Genomic DNA, 17,657 nt, shown 5'->3' with positions numbered 1-17,657 from the left:
GGGCTAGAGGGCTCCAAATTGTAGGATGTAACATGGCTGTGTGTAACTAATCTATGTCAGTGCATGAGAAAGTGCGTACTGTAATCAACTTTCAAATTAAAAGAGTTCGTCCACACATGGAGCACCCTTACTTCAGCATGACAATCCCAGATCATACACAAGTACAACGACGTCTGCAACAAGCTGACTGTCATTGATCATTCTCCATAGAGTCCTGACTTGGCACCATCTTATTTTAATTTGTTTCCAAACCTTAAAGAACACCTTCAAGAACTTCACTTTGATAGTGATGAAGTGGTGCAAGCAGAGGTGAGGCTGTGGCTCCATCAACAAAGTCAAGCATTCTTCAGTGACAGTATCAACAAACTGGCCTCTCGTTGGGAGAAATTTGTTCATTGCTAGGTTTACTATGTTGAGAACTAAATACGTAGACCTGAAAGACGTTAACAACATTTGTTTTATCTAAAAAACTTTACGGGTTTTCACATACAAAATATCAGAGGCATTACTTTTTGGCATGCCCTCATAAATGCAAGTATGTGTGAATGATGAATTCTGATACTCCATTATGATTATCTAGTAACCTTGTTTATTCTCTATATTGAAAAAAGGGAACATTATATTCACTGAAGAAAAAAAAGAGAAAATACAGTAACAGCATAATATGTCTAAACAGGCATAATTGGCAAGCACATTGCATCTCTGAAATGTTATGTTGTGTGGAGTTACATGCAAAAATGCGTGAATGATGAATTATGTATCAGCCTTGCTTACTATTCAGTCTGGTTAGGAGGAGGAGGAGGAGGAAGAAGAAGAAGAAGAAGAAGAAGTGACATGTTCCACATCATTACAAAATATCATATTCATTATCTGTGGAACAAGTATTAATGTATGTATGTATGTATGTATGTATGTATGTATGAAGACTGTATCTTCTGAACCAAATGAAGAAAACTGTTGATAACAGTAACAGCTTAATAACATTAATTACAATACCCTGCCTTGCTGCACAATGCCAAATACAGATCATTACGGTCAACAATAAACTTTTAGAAAAAACTAAGTGCTGCAACTATTCTATTTTGGACTGCCTTTAATGAACTGAATCATCAAAATAAACAAATAAATAATTAAATTCTGGTATATATCTTACTCAATTCATGTTGTGAAATAGTCAAATTTTGTTTGTGTGGGTATATCTAACTTAATTCATATTGTGACACAGCAAGCTGGAACGACCCCACTTCAATGACTGCTCCCCTAATGATTGATAATCTTCTCCCCAGTTGTTATGCTAGTTATCATACGCTTATTTATACTGAACATATGTGACATGTAACCTGCCTAAATACTTGAAAAGCTTGGACTTTGCTCCACCTACAGTAAAAGTAGTATGGCCATTAGTTATAAAAACCGGCATCTCAACTTTTATATTTTATTTTGCATGAATAATTAAATTTTGAAATAATAGACATTGAAAATTCCATACTGTCATAATTTCTACTGCTTATTTTACCTTTTGGCTTGTTAGGTTCTGAACTTTTAACACAGTACTTTTCTGACTCCTTACTCACTAATTAAGCCACTAATTATGATTTTGAATAATTTAGCATATGTAAAATAATTTTTTAATGTGGCGCTGGTAGCTGTGAACTGTGTGGGTGCATGAAGTGATTCCATAAACTTTTCTGAATTCTTAGAGTACCACATTTTTGTACACCACAATTTAGTCAATACTTATAGTCCATCCGGAGTATCAATATTGTACCTAGCTGTTTGTTAAATGATCGTGTAATTTCCAAAATAACGATTTGTTCATATGACTGTTTTTGAATAGTCAGACATCACCAGCCAGCCCTGGTCCAGTTAACAAGCTCCCAGTTTTTGTTCAAGCTAAAGCTATGCACAGTTTGTTTACAGAAATACTTGTACCTGTATATGTGAAAAATCATTAATAGCGACATCAAAAAAACTTTCAATTGATTTTTGTAGCTCAAGAAGTTTATGGATATTTTGACTGAACTGTGTTGTGGTTGGTAGGAGGCACTGACTATCTCTTTCACATGAATGCAGTATTGTTGAATGATAATATTGCCTGTGAACTGTGACATTTTGTGTTAATATGGGCAGCATTTTGTGCTACACTTAATTCTTTTGTTCAGTGACTTGTTAGGAGTATTACTGCTTATGGGACAGTGCTTCACTATTTCTGCCACTGTATCTTTTAGTTACTCGTGAGTACTGACCTGATAGTAGGTGCTAATAATCTCACAAAGGTAAAAGACTGGTTATCATATAAACACATGGAGTATAGCAATGGGCAGTTTGACAGCATCCAGTTAAGTTAGTGATGTCTGTGGTTTCACCGCCAGACACCACACTTGCTAGGTGGTAGCCTATAAATCGGCTGCGGTCCGTTAGTATACGTCAGACCCGCGTGTTGTCACTGTCAGTGATTGCAGACCGAGCGCTGTCACACGGCAGGTCTAGTCTAGAGAGACTACCTAGCACTCGTTCCAGTTGTACAGTTGACTTTGCTAGCAATAGTTCACTGACTACATATGCTCTCATTTGCAGAGACGACAATTTAGCATAGCCTTCAGCTACGTCATTTTCTACGACCTAGCAAGGCGCCATATTCTTCAAGAATGTATTCTGAACAGATAATATTGTGAATCATGTACCGTCAAGAGCGACGTTCATCATTAATGGATTAAAGTTAAGTATCAAACTAATTACGTCCACTTTCTGAATTCTAATTCCTTGTCATGTTCCAGACCTCATGTCAGTATAGTTCTTCCCTCCTCACGCCAGCCTGCGTGAGCTAAAACGCGTGCATTTTGGCCTCCTCTAGTAACACGGTGTTGACTCTTCAGCCAACACAACAATGTCACAACAGCAAGTATGATCAAATCTTACCATCCCGAACTGCTGACTTCTTTAAATGCACATCTTTTTAATTAACTGTCATAAAAACACCCAACCACCTCTGTGACATGAGATTTATGAAGTTCCCACAGAAAATATACACACGCCCCTGACATACAACGTGCATGGGAAGTGAAACTAGTAACAGCAATGGAGTGAATGCAGAAAACTCATGAGCCAAATTACTGTTCAGTGGCTCCTGTTGTTCACAGCAATCATAACCTTATGTTGTCTTACCTAACCAGCAGAATTTTGTGACTTTAATAAATATGTCTTTTACAAAACAAATTTTAAAAATTTTCCTCAACAATCCATTGTGATTGAGAAGGGGTACAAACAATATAACATTGAGTCTAATGATGTAATGTTCACAATACTTTTTTAGTTTACATCTTATTGGTTATTGTGTAACATCAAAAAAATAGAGTACAAAATTTGAACAGAAAATACACTGACAGCAAGGATGTCACAAGTTCTCACCTTAAGTTGATCAAAAGTTTTGAAATTATTTCTATACGTAAATCGTGCAGGTTCATTTTATTCATGCCACTGGACTTATTATTTTCAAAAATGATTTATTTAGCATCATTTGGTATAAAAGTATTCCAATTGACTTAACGACAAAGAGATGTTGTGCGAGTTCGAGCATAAGGGGCCGACTTCTGATCTTATCTGTTAACATTCTTCATAATTAGTCTATTATATTCAACAATAAGCTGTGATTTACTTTTTCTCAAATCATTTGTTGTAAGTTTAAACTCAACCACGTCTGTATTCACTAATTATTGCCCAGACCCCCAGCTTCGCTCTGCCTACCACACCATACCCCTTTCCATTGTTGTGTTACCAGCGGATTGTCCTTCCTCTTAGCTTGGAGAATTCCAGTATTATAAATTTACTTTGACAGAAGCCCCTCTATAAGGCTAACAGGATTGTAAAAATTGCTCATGAAGAGTGCATACCCTGTACCTTCCATTCCTTCAAGGAACTTTGAATGCATCTCCCGAACTGCTAATGCTTGCACATTTTCTTCCACTCTGCTTCTGCATATTAATGACCTTTCATCAGTAACATTCCCAGATATCTAGTTTGTTTTGTTTACAGATGACATAAACTTTGCAATAATTAGCACTTCAAGTATAGTCTTAGAAAGAATGGTTAATGACATTTTCATGAACATTAATAAGTGATTCCTCACCAGTTCCTTGTCAATAAACATGTTATATGTAGTTCATAACTCGTATGAGTTTTCCTTCAGTATATTCCTACAATATGACAAGAAGCAGACAGAAGAGACTGACAGTGTTAAATTCTTGGGATTCCAACTTGATAAGTTGCACAGGGAGAAGCAACGCACGTAATTGCTGAAGTGCCTGAAGTAAATCGTTATTTGCAATGTGGATGTTGTCAGGCTTAGGAGATATAAAAACTAAATTCTGTTTGTTGTGTGTTACAAGGTAGATCATTTACATATATGAGGAACAATGCTGGACCTAAGACTGAGTCTTGTGGAACTTCGTAAGTCATTTCTCCCCAGTCTGAATTATGTCCTCACTAAATTTGTGGAATTACTACTGCAACTTTCTGCATTAATTTGGTTGGATATGAAAATATCCACTGGTCGGCTATACCATCAATCCCACAAAACTTCAATTTTTCTACGAATATACTTGGTTAACACAGTCAAATGCCTTAGACAGATTCTAGAAAATACCAACCATTTTATTATTTAATGTTTGTAAAATGTGGTTAGGGTACATATAAACAGCATTCCCAGTAGAGCACCTCTTCTGATACCCAAACTGTGATTTGCAAATGAGAATGGGCAGCCACTTGGCCTTTAGATTGGCTGGCTAATGGTCTCACATGAACTGCTGGCTAGAGATGCTGTGCTGCTAACAGTTCACAGTGATAACTGTCAGAAGTACGTGTAATGAGGCATACTGATAGTATGGTACCATTCATCAGTATGTCCTGCACGATTACAAGAAAGTGCCTCTTGAGCACATTGTTTGGTTGTACCTTGTAAAACTGAAGTCACACTGAAAGTAGTTTTCAAATACTGGATGACAGAAATTCTCTAAAATGTCAGACTCAAATTTAAAATCCAAGATATCATTGTCTGATTAATTTGAAATATCTGTGAGCAGCTGTCTGCTGGAACAGTTTATATTTACTCTGGAATATTTCCAACTGATATTTTCTGTGCTCATGTTCAGTCTTTGGTAGATAACAGTGAAGACTTGTTTCAACAGTAGGAAGGTATAGTCATAGAAATTTTATCAAATTTTATTCTTTAGATTCTGGTACTTGTAGAAAATATTGACTGGTACTTTACATCAGACTTCTTGCCAATTCAGAGCTTAAACCAACTTATTTCATAGACATACACTTCAAATGTAAGGTTTATTATTTGTCACAAATATAGCTTTTGGCCAATAAAGCCTTCGTCAAAATTAGACGACAAACACACACATACACACTCACATAAACACAACTCACAAACGACTGCAGTCTCAGGCAACTGAGGCCTCAGTTGCCTGAGATTGCAGTCATGTCTTTCCTTTTCACAATACTGTTACATTCAATCCTGGATTTTCCATTGTCTGATTTATTATTTGTAATTTTTATTTACAAAACACATGCCAAAAACCGATACATATAGCCATACCAGATAAATGATCCAAGCTATACTCATTCACAATATTTTATAATATGGCACACAAAGGCAGCTCTTCTTATTCAAGCTTTGCTCCACACACCCTAGCCCAAAAGATTATTCCAGTTGGTGTGGAAATCACATTATGCCACATTCAAGAACAAGAAGCAAATTTCTGAGCACACAATACAAAGAACATAAAAATTTCATCAAGAGTGTTCTCAGTAATCACATATATCATTTAGAGAATGTGTGACTTAATGGCCAAAATGTAAAAATGCTACTGAGACCCCATATTAATATAAAAAAAAAAAAAAAAAAAAAAAATGTGGTGTCTGAAGTTATCATTTTCTGTGGAATCTGGCAGCCACTATAAGAAATCAATGAAAAACTTACTGAAAATGTTTGGATATACTCAAAATCTCCAATTAACATAAAATAACTAGTGATACACACAGCCTAGCCATCCAGGGGCATCACTTCTGTAGTGACAAGTAGTCCCTTTAAATATACAAAGGGTCTCACTGAGGCTTTCACACACCGAAATTACTCTCCCAACCTTTTACAGAAACAAATCACCCAAGCCTTAGCCCAGTCATCCACCACCTTCCAAAGTCACACCGTCTGGCCAAAAGGGAGCATTCCCTCTTGTCTCAGAACCACCAGGACTGGAGCAGCTGAATCACATTCTCCACCAGGGATTCAATTACCTCTCGTCATGCCCTGAAATGAGGATGCCCTATCCCACTATCCTTCTGACCCCTCCCACAGTTGTATTCTGCCACCTACCGAACCTACACAATATCCTCGTCCACTCCAATCCTGCTTCCAACCCCTGGCCTCATGGCTCACATCCGTGTAACAGATCTAGATGCAAGACTGTCCCATACATCTTCCCACCACCACCACCACACACCACCACCACCACCACCACTGCCACCGACTACAGTTCGATCACAAGCACCACCTATCCCATCAACAGCAAGGCAATCAGTGAAAGTAATCATGTGATCTACAAGCTAAGCTGCAACTAATTTGCTGCATTCTATGCAGACATAACAACCAATAAGCGGTCTATCCATACGAACAGCAACCGACAAACTGTAGACCCCAGCTGGACCACCCAGCAGCTGAGCACATTGCCTAACATAATATTCTTCACTTCAATGATGTACTGTCCCTACAATATGTTCTATGGTCCTATAACCCCACTTCTTCTTCACCCTCCTGTCTCCTTCCCTGTTTCCACTCCAGCAGTACCCATCCTTCTATTCTACCAAAACACCCAAAGCCCCTTTAGTTATCTCCTTTTTCCCTTTTCCACTCACTCTCCCCCCCCCCCCCCTCCACCCTTTCTGTCTAACCTCCCGTCTGTATCTAGCGGCCCTACCCTCCGCCACCATGTCCCTGTATGTTCCCACAAGCATTTTACCCCCCACCCCCTCTCCACGTCAGCCTCCTTCTTACACCCACCACACAGACTGCTTCTCCCATCGTGCGCTGTTGCTCACAGTCTGACCTTGGCAGCCAGAGACAGTGGTCGTGTGTGTGTGTGTGTGTGTGTGTGTGTGTGTGTGTGTGTGTGTGTGTGTGTGTGCGGGTGTGTGTTTGTATACTGTCTGCTTCAGAAGAAAGCCTTTTGGCTGGAAAGCTTACTTATTTAGCAGTCTATTTGTTGTGCCTGTCTGTGACTCGACATCTCCATTATATGGTGAGTAGCAATCCAGCCTTTCCATAGTACTTTCAACTAGTGACAGAACATGTTTGTAGTTCTATATTTTTATTCTTTTGTTCAGATTTTTAACATTTCCCACCATCATCTATATGAGAAGGGCACAAATCTTTGAAATGAGTACATGGAATCATACAGTTTACAGCACTTCTACAATGTATACACCATTTGTATGGCATCTAAATTTGAGAAAAAGGGCAATCTAGTGAGAGGCATTTATTAGGTTACAAGTTACACTGGCACTACAGAAACAAGTGATGGACATATGTACAACAGTTTTAGCTCTCTAAGGCACCCTCAATCCAGTGTCTTAAGATGTTGTCATCAGTTTGGCAGTCACTAAATTGCACACAGCTCACAAAGAATGAGTGGAGGTTTATCACAATTCATGATGATACCAATATTCTATAAGGCAGGACACAGTTGTCCAGATCATCGTCTTTTGCTAGGAGTACAAGTGATTTTCACATGGGGACGAATTCTGTGATTGTAGTGGATGTATCAGCACATCCATTCTCCAACAGGCAGAGTAATGTGCTTCTATACTACCTTGGGGGAAAAAAAACACACACAGGATACAGAACAATATTAGTAGTTATGGGTAGAAGCTCTGGAAGTTTTCCAGTCACCTGATGTGCTAGAGGGAAAATCATAAGTTTCATTCCCTATCATCTTGCTGGAAGAAAGGCTCTTACAGAAGCATAAATGCACTCGTTTTTCCCTCATTCCATTTTTAAGTGGACCAGGAAAGGGAATGATGAGCTATGTTCAAAGCAGCCCCTGCTATACAATGTACAGTGGATTTCAGAGTATCAATGTACATGCAGAGACAGAGTTTCCAAACTTTGGTTTTCACAGTAAAGTGAAATTTATACTTGCAGCTACATAATAGTTTCTTGCAGATCTTAATAGCACTGGTCAAGACAGGCAATGAACAGGTTTAAGTCTCAATCTTGCGCCCTCAGTTTCAATCTGTTTGGAAGTTCCACAACACTGTAATTTTTTTTTTTTTAACAAAGTGAAAGATTAATTTAAAAAAGAACTGCAAGGCTACAGATAAGCTGTTCTTCATTATATCCTTTCTCCAATAGTTGCTTGCCTAGCAAGATATACAGGAGAACAGTTATCGGGTTCAGAAATAGGGGAATAAGTATTAACAAATTCAAGCTGAGGAACAAGGCAGAATTGTATGTGGACTTCAGTTTGTAAGAATTCTGTCTGAAAGGCGAGTTTCCCTACTGGAATTCTAATTCAGCACATGGGATTCATACGGGAGGAAGGTTTACAACAGTACACTCTGTGCTTATTCTATAAGCATTTATGAACATTCCAATTATCAAACACAATGCTGATAAAGTGAACATACACACTAGATACACTGGGTACAAAAATATGCATGTCTTTGCAACAAGCAACAGCCAACCATCATCTTCATTATTCTTGTCTTTCCCACCTTGTTGTTCAACACCTAAATTGTGCACAATGTTGTAATGGTACTATAACAGTGTGTTGTGATTATTATGGTTAGGTTCTGGTCAGAAAGACCAAGGATTCACTATAGCCTAGGGACAAGATTAAACATAAATGCTACAGTACCCAACAGTGGACATGACTGGCAGAAAAGCACTTCTCTGTCTGCCAACTTACATGATGGACACACATTCTCTAATACAGAAAACATTTATTCTCAATATTACAATAAAAAAGTGTAACAAGTTATTTCAATTTTACAATAAAAAGTGTAACAAGTTATTTTAAAAATGGTCAGGACAGTTAATCATTGATTTGTAACCAAAGTGATATGTTCAGTTGGGAAACAAGCTGACAGGTCACTTCTTCAAAGCAAAGAGAAGGTGAAAAAACCATAAGAGCAGGACAGGCATTCACTATGTCTAGTTCTCAAAAGTATATTACAGCATCAGTTATTAATATCCACCTTCAAGTTTCAAGCATACACATTGTTGTTTCCAAGTTTGCAAAAGATCTAATCCATTGAGCCTAATGTCAATGTCAAAATTACTTTCATAGCAGTTTTTGTGATGACCTCTCACTTTCACCTATTTGGATTTTATCGCCTTAATTCCTCAATTTCTTTTTGTGTTTACCACTATGCATTCATAAAGATTACTTTTTCACATGTAACTGTAATAATGTCTCTTCCACCATTTATAATGCCAACAACTTTCAAGGTAAACACACAACAGGATTAAATGAATGGATCAACATACATATTCTGTGATAATTAGGCCAACATTTATTAAAATAAAAATCATATTTCAACAATGGAGCTCTCAATTCAATTGAATACAGCTATTTTATCTGTGTTTCATGGGTACACAACTATTTGTTGTGTAAACAAGTTTTCATGAGTATTTCCAAATGTAGTTAATATTTTAACATTAATAAGGTATTACAATTGCACTCCATTGGCACACACACACACACACACACACACACACACACACACACACACACACACACACACACAAGGAGGGGGGGGGGGGAAACTACTGATATCCTGATATCCACTGCACTGCGGTTGGTGTTACAGCCTATCATATACTTGCTTACCTCTACTTCGTTTTGCTTCCAAGATCCTAACTCGTTCCTGTAACTGAGTTAGTTGCTGGTCTTTTTCTGCCACCTCTTGCTCATACCGCTGTCGCATTTCTTCACATTCTTCCTCTAAATCAGTCACCTGATGGAATATAAGAACAACACTGAAAATCAAATCAATATAACATGTGGCATGATACACAGACAAACTAATAACAAAATCAAAAGTTATGCAAAATAAATAATGAATTACACATAATGAAACAAAATGCATCAGATAAAAATTTAGCACTTTCCGGGGTGGACAGAATGGATGATCAGAATTTAACATATTACCAATTGGGAAAAGATGTGGCCATGGTGTTCATGAGAAACTGTGTCAACATTTGCCTGTCATGTTTTAGATTTTAAAGATGTACTATAGTAAATATTAGAAAATTATCAAGTTACAAATAACTATGGCAGCAATAAAAATATCATATCAAATTATGTGTCCCATGGAAAATATACAGAAGCTAAAGGAATGCATCAGTAGCTTAAGCAAGTATGTGGCCTGTCACCACCACAACTTATTATTTATATGTAAAGACAGATGAGAGACCTTTATGCTAACCAAGTAACATAACTTGGGGAACAGAGTAATAAGTGACGAAATAAGAAAACAATTGCATGTAGAAGAAATGGTACCCAAGGTCCAAATATACCAACTTACATGGCACCACGACTTTCTTAGGATTCTCGAGAATAAGTTGCAAAGGGTTCCAGTATTGACATCAAGAAAGGATAAATTAGAAACAATATGTTGGAAATGGACTGAACAGTCTGTGTAGGCACAGAATGGGATCCCATTCAGCAATGCTAAAAGATGGTGATCATGATGATTCTTGTTGTAGTTATTAATATTTTTTTACATAACAGACAACAGTAAATATAGTAAACAAAATCACAGTGCTGTATTTCACATTTAATCACTAGTCGGACACTTGCAATTGACTAGGACTGAGTGATGTTTTGGCAGAGAATATGTGCAGCCCCCGAAAAAGTGGTTTTATTTATGCCAATGGTTTCGACTGCCCGCTGAGATCTTTTAATACTGCAACACATGCTCCAAGAACTATTGATTTATGCTGCAGCTACTGAAGTTTGATTTTCAGGTCTTCATTTCTTGTAAGCTGTCCAACTTTGTCATCAATTCAGCTATCCACTGTTCATTTTTCTCTGAGATTATAATGTGCAGTGTATAGTGTTCCAATGTTTGATTAGTCTGTAAATGGAAGTGCCACAGCAGTTTATTTCATCTTTATCACTTTTTCTGGATTATTGTTCCAACAGATATTTTCCAATGGTAGATGATATTTCTGACAACAGTTCCAGAGTAATATTTGGATTACAATGTTGTGGCTCTGATTTCAAATCTATGTATCCCATCATTTTGTGACAGCTCAGAATGTGGAGAGTGTTTCATCAGTATTTTTGCAAAGCCTGCAGTTTGCATCTTCTGCTGCCAGAATTAGTTACTTCTTCTGTTCCCTTTTTAAGGGTTCTACTAGTCATCCAAAACCAGGTATTTTCCTTGTCTACATTGCCCTCAATCTTAAATAGTCCACACAGTCCTTTAATGCTTATCTGTTTTTGGTGCTGATCTGCTTTTGTAGCATTTCAAGCAATTTCTGGTTATTGATCTCCTACAAAGCACTTTCCTCACTTTCAGTCACATGGTCAGCTAATGTACATTTTTCTCCTTTAAATGTTTGCCTAACTTCCAGATATCCTCTGCCAGCTAATTTGAGTGCAAATGCAAAATGTCCACATCACTGTGAAGATGTAATACATAATGAACTGTCAAGAGTGGCCTAGTTATCATGTTCAAGTTGACCAGCTCTGCTTGTATTTAGTTAGGTAACAAAGGTACATGGGCAAACAGATAATCTTTTGTATGAATGAAGAAGGAAAAAGAAACAAAATCTCTACTGTCTAATGTAACCTTCATTGTCTGGCACAAAAAATCTTCTCACTCCTTTATCGATAACACTCTTACTGCATCCTTTTGACATTGATATAAAATAATTGAATACTGTAAATCATTAATTAACACATTCCACACCACAGTATTTTGAAACTCACCATTTATTTAAGAAACTGTGTTACAGAAACTTATGTACGCCTCTCTTTGCACCTGCTCTGTTTTACATCCACCAGGTGAATACAAAATACATCTGTCTCTGCATTTTTTATCTTTTATTATAACTGAGAATGAGATGGCAGCAGAGATAAAACTGCCCAAATGAGCACATATTGATAGTATAGGATACTTGACGGGGAAAAAAACCAGAAGAAAATACTACATAAAACCACAAAACTAAACAGAAAGAGTTATGTTGCATCCAGAGATGGTATTAGATATTGCAATGGAACAAAGTAGTTGTCACAGAGAAGCAAGAGTTTCAAGAAGACAATACTAAGAATATGATGAGTTAAAAAGTTACTTAGAAGTGCCCAGGAACTATGTGTGAAGGTAAAATGAAAATTTTCAAGAAAAGTTATTGAACACAGTGAGAGTATTAAGAAATGAAAACAAACTATTTTTCATTTATTAAATAGGGGATGGCACAGTAACTAACAACAGATATGTACAGCCATTTGAAGATTTCTTTAATCTTCTGAAATGTACAGTCGTTTAATCAGAAACATAGACAGTGAATTATGTAAATGAAGTCTATTGTAAGTATTTCCAGATGAGGTGTATAAAGCTGTTTATTAAGAAAGGAAGAGTGCCTACAGACAATTGGGTTTCAACAAAAACTAACAAAACTAGAGGCAAAGTAATACAAGAGGAAATTGTGAAGAGCAAGACAAGTCAGTTTCACAAAACTGTAACGATGCTGTTATAGTTCTATTTCATAAGAAATTTTTTTTATTAAAATTACCACAAACCACAACAGCATTCAATCAAGCAAAGGAACAAACATGGACCACTAGACCATTTCCAATTAATGGACATTCAATTTGCTTATGACACCTTAGAGTTTGCTTCCAATGCAGACAAATTTCCACTACAAAAAAAATAAAAAATAAAATTGGCTCTGAGCACTATGGGACTTAACTGCTTAGGTCATCAGTCCCCTAGAACTTAGAACTACTTAAACCTAACTAACCTAAGGACATCACACACATCCATGCCCGAGGCAGGATTCGAACCTTCGAGCGTAGCAGTCGCGCGGTTCCAGACTGTAGCGCCTACAACCGCTCGGCCACACCGGCCGGCTTCCACTAAAAATGGAAGACATTCGTATAGCGAATTTTCAAGAAAGCCTAAAAATCCACTATAATAAAGCTAAAACAATGAAATCCATCACACCAAAAAGAAAAATTTTAAGTTAACAATCTGTGTGGTTTTGCACGTAGGGCAGATGAAGAAAACAATTGGATGAACGAAAGAGTAAAAATGGCCTGGATTGCTTTTTGTGAGTGAAGCAGAATTTTTAAATTGTAGATTCCAATGTGTGTTAAGAGGAAAGTTTACACTCACTGTGTATTATCTGTTTTGTTATGGAATTTGACTGCATAGAATCATTCAAATACTGAGGGTTGTCCAGTGAACAATGGAAAAATGAGTAGTAGTAGGACAACAAACAAACCAGTGAACAAATTGAGTGTAAGACCAAATTATGACTGAAATAAAACTGGAACTGAAGCAGGCGGGACATGTAAACAGACAAATGGATGGTAGGAGGATCAAGAAAATACACTGATGATTTCCAAGATATAAGAAATTAACAGTATAATGATTTAAAGAAAGGTGGATAGGTGACATTAGAAAACGTGTAAGAAAAACACAGTTGCATCCTGATGAAGTTTTATTGCATGGAAAAACCTAGAGGTTCCACCCAGCAGTTGATGTCAAATGGACGACAATGACCACCACAACTGCTACTACTTCTGCTACTGTAGAAGTTACTGAAATTAAAAATTGGCATAATATCTTCAATAAAAATGGAAAATTACAAATTAAAAATAACTGGTACTCCAGTAAAATGTATTTAAGACTAAAATGCTATGACGGCATGGGTACCACACACGGGTTACAGGTACAACAACAATGCACCTGACACATAATTTTTCATTATATTTCCACTAGAGAAATTCATGACAGAAAGAGAAGACTGTATTTCAGTATGGATCAGAAGACTCTTGAGAGGATAAGTTATCTCGTATATGTGGATAGATAGACAGTATCCTGAATAAAGTTCTCCTACGATGAACCAGGGACGGTGATTGGAATTCTGTCTCACATCTAACACTTTTTTAATAATAATAATAATAATAATAATAATAAAAAAGAAGTATGTGAGGAAAGATCTATTCAAAAGTGGAATCATAAGCTGAAGAACATTTGGTGTCATAATAAGTCTTTTAAAAAAACTGGGTCTATCCAGAGACAAAAATGCAGCCAAAATAGGGGGATGACAAAGATAAAAGGGTACTGAAGAAATAATAAAAACAGGTACTCTGCCAAGAAGAAGTGAAAGTGGCTGTTTTATGGAACTAACAGAGTTTATCTCACCCCAGTATCTAAAAACACATATGTTTTAACATTTTAATAGACTATGCAGAACAGTCAACATGCTCCACGAGCATCGTGCGAAAGGTATGGGAAATAACAGTCTGATATTTACAAAAGATATTTACGTATAAATGGAACTGAAGAATATCTTTACGAACAATTCAGTCTTCATCATGGTTAGGTATAAGACATACCTGCTTCTCAAGGCTTGCTCTTTCATCAATAGTTGGCAGGCGACCAGATCTGCTGCCAAGACTGCTGCCAGCAGCGTAACCATCGCCGTCGTCACTGCTAGTGCTGCTACAGAGCTCCTCATACTCCCGTACTTTAGCAAGGAGTTCTGAGAACTTCTCATCACTTGCTCGTTGCTCTGCCTCGGACAGGCGGCGTTCTTCATCCAGCTTTGCAGCCCAGTAGTCCTCGCAGCGTTCGTATTCCTGTCTCAGCAGTTCCAGGCTCACCTCCAGCTCAGCACACCGCTCACGCAGCTCCTGGGCTTCATTATTCTGCCCTTCTGCTGATCCACCCTGTAGATCAGATAGATGGCTTTTCAATGTTGTGTTTTCCTGAGAACAGGCCTTTTTCTCAGACAGGATCTTCACAATTTCAATTTTTACTTGGTCCAGCTGGGATTCCAAGTCCCTGCAGTGCCTTTCCAGTTGCTCTACATCTTTCTTCCCACTTGTGCTTTCTGCAGAGTCTTCTGATGGTACAGTATCACACTGCACATTACTGACTGCTGATTTGGTAACTTTAAAAATATTATCAGTTTTGTCTTCTTTGCAATTTCTTTGGACGGAAGGTTCACAATTCTGTTTTTGAAGACTAGACAAGAACTCCTCATCCTCCATCAGTTCTTCTGCAGCTTGTTTTCGTAGTGTTTCGAATACCTGATGATGAAATAGAACACATAATCATATTGCATTATAATTTTTACATCAAGAAGTAATAATGTAAGGGGGAAAAACACTAAAATTTTATATTTTGTTACAGACTGTAGCCATTTGAATTAATACACATAATCCATCTTCAGAGCAGGTAAAATAAGAATTGAGATATGCCTCTACAATTAAATCTTCCTGAATGGTGCACATATTTCCTGCACCGTGGTTACCTGGTAATTCAGCGTACACAATAGTTCGTTTTACTGTACGCAAATAGTTAGGCAGCTGGTTCATCAAAAACACAGTTTTAGTAAAGCTATAAATGAATGAATTTCACAAATTTTAATGTAATAATGTTTCCCAATATATGAATATTTAAGTTACTTAAAGTTTTTCAAAAATGATGTTCTACCTGGAAACCTTATACCGATCATACAGATTACTGTTGTGAATATAATTATTAGTATATTTTTATAATGTTCTTCATGGAGACCTTATATAAGTTTTCTATTGTGAATACTTTTCATCTGTACTATTGTAACTCATGACAATCAGACTTCTTATTTACATATCTTGGTATCTAAACATGTAATATTACAAATACTGTAATGGAGCATGTTGAATAAATGAAATGAAAAATGTACACAAAAGGTGAGATATCAGCAATTATGTGAATAATTACTAAAACAGTTGGTGACATAAGCTACTTAGGAGGTAGAATGTAGAAGAATTTAAATCACATCTAGCTGCTACAAACCAACTGAAATAAAACAGACATATTCTAGATTGAAATGTTAACCTCTACATCCAAAAATAAATTTTCCTTACTTTCTTCAAATGACCCCTAACAAGATCTGAACTTCCCAGAGTCTTCGAACTCAGATCACAACATCTGTTCACTTTTTCTTGCAGGCAATCTCTTTCAGCTTCCCATTCCTATGTTAAAAATAAAAACAGCATTATCAAAATTAGTTTTTGTTCAGTAAATAAATACTTGCAAAAATAACTGTATGGAAACTACATTTTGACATGAACATTTCTAAGTGGTTGCACAGTAAAGTACTTTTCAAATTATGAATGTCAGAAAAGAAAACAGTAAACCAGAATCACATCACACAATTGCAATCACTATAATATGTTACATGGATAATTACAGTATTTGTTCTACAAGCAATAAGAATTTCTACAAAAAAAGTCATGTTTTTTAAAGAATGATTGAGTAAAATATTAGTAAATAAATCCCATTGGAATGCTTGCTCATACAGAAACAACCACATGTAAAACATTTTGTCTAGTCTTTGAATGGTTAGTCTGGTTAGCACAATCTCCCAGATATAAATCAATTAGTTCTTTTTTTTTTTAAATTCCTGGTTAGATCCATAAAATCTATAGTTATTTCTTCTAGTGTGAAAAAACTACTGATGAGATGACTTAATGGAGGCCACAGATACCAAGAGGAGCGCAGCACAAGAGATTCAAGTAAAAAGCAAAAGCAGAAAGTTGTATGTCACATCTACTGACAATACTGTCCATTCAGTGAAATATTTGGATCTGTCAATATCTTGACAAAATACCTGATTGAGGACCTTCTGTCTTCCAACTTTTCTCCTGACTGCAGTAAGTGGGGAAATCCAATAGCATTATCAGCTCTGTCAACCAATGTCCTATTCTTTACAACATTAGATAAAACTGATTAAATGTTTTGTCAGTAAACAGGTTTTTGTAGAGCTCACTACTGGAAGATTTGATTTATAAATGTCCGACTATTCACACATATGGAATAATAATGCAGTGTCTAACATAAAATAAATGCATGAAAATGAAGCTGCTGACAAAACTGCTTTTGCCATTTACTGTTTCTGGTACAATAATTAAAACTTTTTAAATGAGAGATCACAAAAATGTTTGTGTTTTCTCGATTTCTAAAAATATTTCAACAACAAAATATGCACAAAGCATAATATGTTTGTAAACCAGTTAATGTTATCCACCAATCAGCTGCACTGATGCCCAGTAAAAGTGTTAACGGAAAGCTGCAACCAGTTACCAAACACCAACTTTCATTTTTTGTTACCCAATAATGTATCTTATTCGATGTAACTTATTAGAATTTTACTCCAGCAAAATAAAAATATTTAAAGGTAATCACATAAAAACACATTTCTTTCATTGCACTTGTTGTAATAATAAAATGGCTCATATTTTCTGGAAAATATTAAATTTCAGAGATAAATTGGAGTGCCATTCATTTTGTTTTAGTGCAGTGCTATAGTACAGAAGCTATTTCATAACAATATCAGTAAAAATTACTCAAAATAAATGGATAATATACAC

General features: G+C 36.5%; 1 protein-coding gene across 1 annotated transcript in view; it reads right to left on the bottom strand.

Moving 5' to 3' along the window:
* LOC126092562 (ninein-like protein) overlaps positions 1-17,657 on the bottom strand; it is a 139,840-nt gene that overhangs the window by 16,405 nt on the left and 105,778 nt on the right. The window contains exons 14-16 of the mRNA XM_049908234.1: positions 16,152-16,259; positions 14,634-15,329; positions 9,891-10,017 (exon numbers count right to left, since the gene is read on the bottom strand). Coding sequence (XP_049764191.1) covers positions 9,891-10,017; positions 14,634-15,329; positions 16,152-16,259 — 931 coding nt within the window. The remainder of the gene's footprint in view (positions 1-9,890; positions 10,018-14,633; positions 15,330-16,151; positions 16,260-17,657) is intronic.

Source organism: Schistocerca cancellata, chromosome 7 (assembly GCF_023864275.1).
Source record: "Schistocerca cancellata isolate TAMUIC-IGC-003103 chromosome 7, iqSchCanc2.1, whole genome shotgun sequence".
Taxonomy (NCBI): Eukaryota; Metazoa; Arthropoda; class Insecta; order Orthoptera; family Acrididae; genus Schistocerca; species Schistocerca cancellata.
This window is presented reverse-complemented; position numbering and strand designations above follow the sequence as displayed.